Below are 2,723 nucleotides of genomic sequence, written 5' to 3' on the forward strand. Positions count from 1 at the left end.
TACAATGGTGTCGGGAGTGTCCGGCTTGTCAGGTACACAACCCTATTACAAAACATCCAAAGGCTCAGATGAGACAATATTTTGTTGGTGCCCCAATGGAGAGAGTGGCTATTGACATATTTGGTCCCCTTCCCCGAACAAAAGCAGGAAAAATTTATATACTAATTGTGTGTGACTATTTCACTCGCTGGACAGAAGGGTTTCCCTTAACAAATATTGAAGCTTCTACTGTTGCACAAACCTTTTTCTTCCAATTCATCTGTCGGTTTGGTGTCCCCCGTCAAGTCCATACTGACCAAGGCGGTTTGGTGTCCCCCATCAAGTCCATACTGACCAAGGTACTCAGATCGAGTCTGACCTGTTCAAAGAAATTTGCAAATAATTAGGCATAGACAAAACCAGAACTACCCCTTACCATCCCCAAAGTGATGGCTTGGTCGAAAGATTCAACAGAACTTTAAAGTGCGTGTTCAACAAATATGTTGGAAAACATCCAAAAGACTGGGATTTATACTTACCCCTATTGATGTTGGCCTATAGATCCTCGACCCATGAGAGTACTGGAGAGTCCCCTAGTTTATTTATGGTGGAAAGAGAAGTTGAGCTCCCTGTAGATTTATTATATGGTCGCCATGATACCCCCAGACTTCCTGTTGATCCCTACAATGGTTATATCCAAGAATTTCGAAGTACAATGTTTGAGGTGCATGAGTTAGCAAGGTCACAAATGTTAAAGGCTGGAACCCGACAAAAGAGAAAGAATGATCACAATGTGAAACAATACCAATATAATGTTGGTGATCTTGTCCTTCTGAACATACATAAAACAATGAAGATGCATCCTAAGTTTTCCAGGAACTGGGAGGGTCCTTATACCATTATCCAGAAAATCTCTGACCTTATTTATGAGATTTCCAGGGGTCCCTCAGGAAAGAAAAGGATTGTACATCACTATCTTCTCAGGCCATACATTGGCAGGGAATAAGCTGGCACTCACATATATCCTGAAAGAATAAAATAATAATAATGATTTATTATGAAAATTTCCGGAAATTCTTGCTACAATTATTCCACAGAAAAGAAAAATGATTTGTTTTTCTTAAAAGTACCTATATTTTATTACAGATGTATGTGAAATGCAGACTCTGTTCTAGGTCTTTCCGTCTAGACTGCAGTTGTCCCGTCACTTTCAGGAAGTGCATGGAGATCTATTGGAGTGTAGTGTATGCAAATATATTCTCCCAGCCACCAGGAAGTATCTCATGAAGCAGCATATTACCAGACGCCATGAGGGAAAACCACTGACATGGACCGTACGTAAAAGGGAAACCTTCAGGAACCCTGGTGCCTATCAGCCTGACTTTCTGGAGTACCGGCCGAGGAGAATTACATCCCGAAGATCCCCACGCAAGTCCCCCCGAAAGTCCCCTAGACGGCCTCATGATAACCAAAAACCCACAGATTTTAATTCAGCCCCTGTCTGCAAGAATCTTGAAGGGCCATCTACTCCGATTACCCCACTGAGGTCTCCATCCATTTCCGCAGCCCCATGGAGGTTGACATGTATGGCATTAATCCTGCTACCCCTGAGAGGAGGGTGTTAATGAGAAGCCCCGTACCTGCCATTTCTCTCTCATCATCAAGTCATCCCAGGCCCTTGACTTCTCCATCTTGTGGTTTTACTGCTGAAACTTCGCCTGGGATCGTCAGTGCCAGCGAGAGAGATCTTCCTAGAACTACCACGGAGACAGCCTCATCTGTTGTTCTGCCCTCTGTTTCTCCAGGACCCGTGCTCTCCCTTACTGAGACGTACGACCCTGATCATCATGGCCTTATCTCCATGCCTGATTTTGATTTCCTCTCTGATCTGGATCGTCAACTTCAAGCTTCGTCACCAAGTGGAGCTCAGGAATCTTCCCTCCCTGTAAAGCCAGCTGTTGAGTCTTCTCTGCCTGTTCCAGATAATCATCCCAGGCCCTTGACTTCTCCATCTTGTGGTTTTACTGCTGAAACTTCGCCTGGGATCGTCAGTGCCAGCGAGAGAGATCTTCCTAGAACTACCACGGAGACAGCCTCATCTGTTGTTCTGCCCTCTGTTTCTCCAGGACCCGTGCTCTCCCTTACTGAGACGTACGACCCTGATCATCATGGCCTTATCTCCATGCCTGATTTTGATTTCCTCTCTGATCTGGATCGTCAACTTCAAGCTTCGTCACCAAGTGGAGTTCAGGAATCTTCCCTCCCTGTAAAGCCAGCTGTTGAGTCTTCTCTGCCTGTTCCAGATAACCACCCAAAACCAGTCTCATCTGTCCCTGCACCCTCGGCATCTTCCCAATCAACTATTGCAAAGAATTCCACCGTCAACGTTCCATCCTACATTCTCCATAAAAGTGAATCGTCCCCTCCCTCTTACCAGTCATAAGATTTGGTAAATGATCCCAGATTTTTCTTTGCCGGTACCCCCAGTTTCGAAAAAAACGACTTTGTTGCCTGTCTGCTTCAAAGTACAAACCTGGACGCACGACGTCAAGTTGGCCGGAAGTTATCGTGGCTTCCTCTGGGATCATTTGCCATGGAAAGAAAAGAAGAGCTCCGCTTTCCCGATGGAAGACAATACTGCCAGACAAGTACAATCTGCAGAAATCCGCATTACAACATCAAAGATGCCAAGTCCACCCAAACCGATTTTTCCACTTCATCTTCATCTTCTTCAAAGTGTTACG

The 2,723-nt window shown here is 45.1% G+C and overlaps 1 protein-coding gene across 1 annotated transcript; it reads left to right on the plus strand.

Moving 5' to 3' along the window:
* Nucleotides 1-1,549: 1,549 nt before the first annotated feature.
* Nucleotides 1,550-2,422, plus strand: LOC136276386 (putative uncharacterized protein DDB_G0290521). Its single transcript, XM_066088279.1, has one exon. The coding sequence runs from the start codon at nucleotides 1,550-1,552 to the stop codon at nucleotides 2,420-2,422; it is 873 nt and encodes a 290-aa protein (XP_065944351.1).
* The last annotated feature ends 301 nt before the right edge of the window (nucleotides 2,423-2,723 follow it).

The sequence above is a fragment of the Magallana gigas genome, chromosome 6 (genome assembly GCF_963853765.1).
Source record: "Magallana gigas chromosome 6, xbMagGiga1.1, whole genome shotgun sequence".
NCBI classification, from domain to species: Eukaryota; Metazoa; Mollusca; class Bivalvia; order Ostreida; family Ostreidae; genus Magallana; species Magallana gigas.

What these genes read in the sequence shown, in the direction of transcription:
- LOC136276386 (XM_066088279.1), top strand. Translation starts at nt 1,550, where the DNA reads ATGGAGGTTGACATGTATGGCATTAATCCTGCTACCCCTGAGAGGAGG.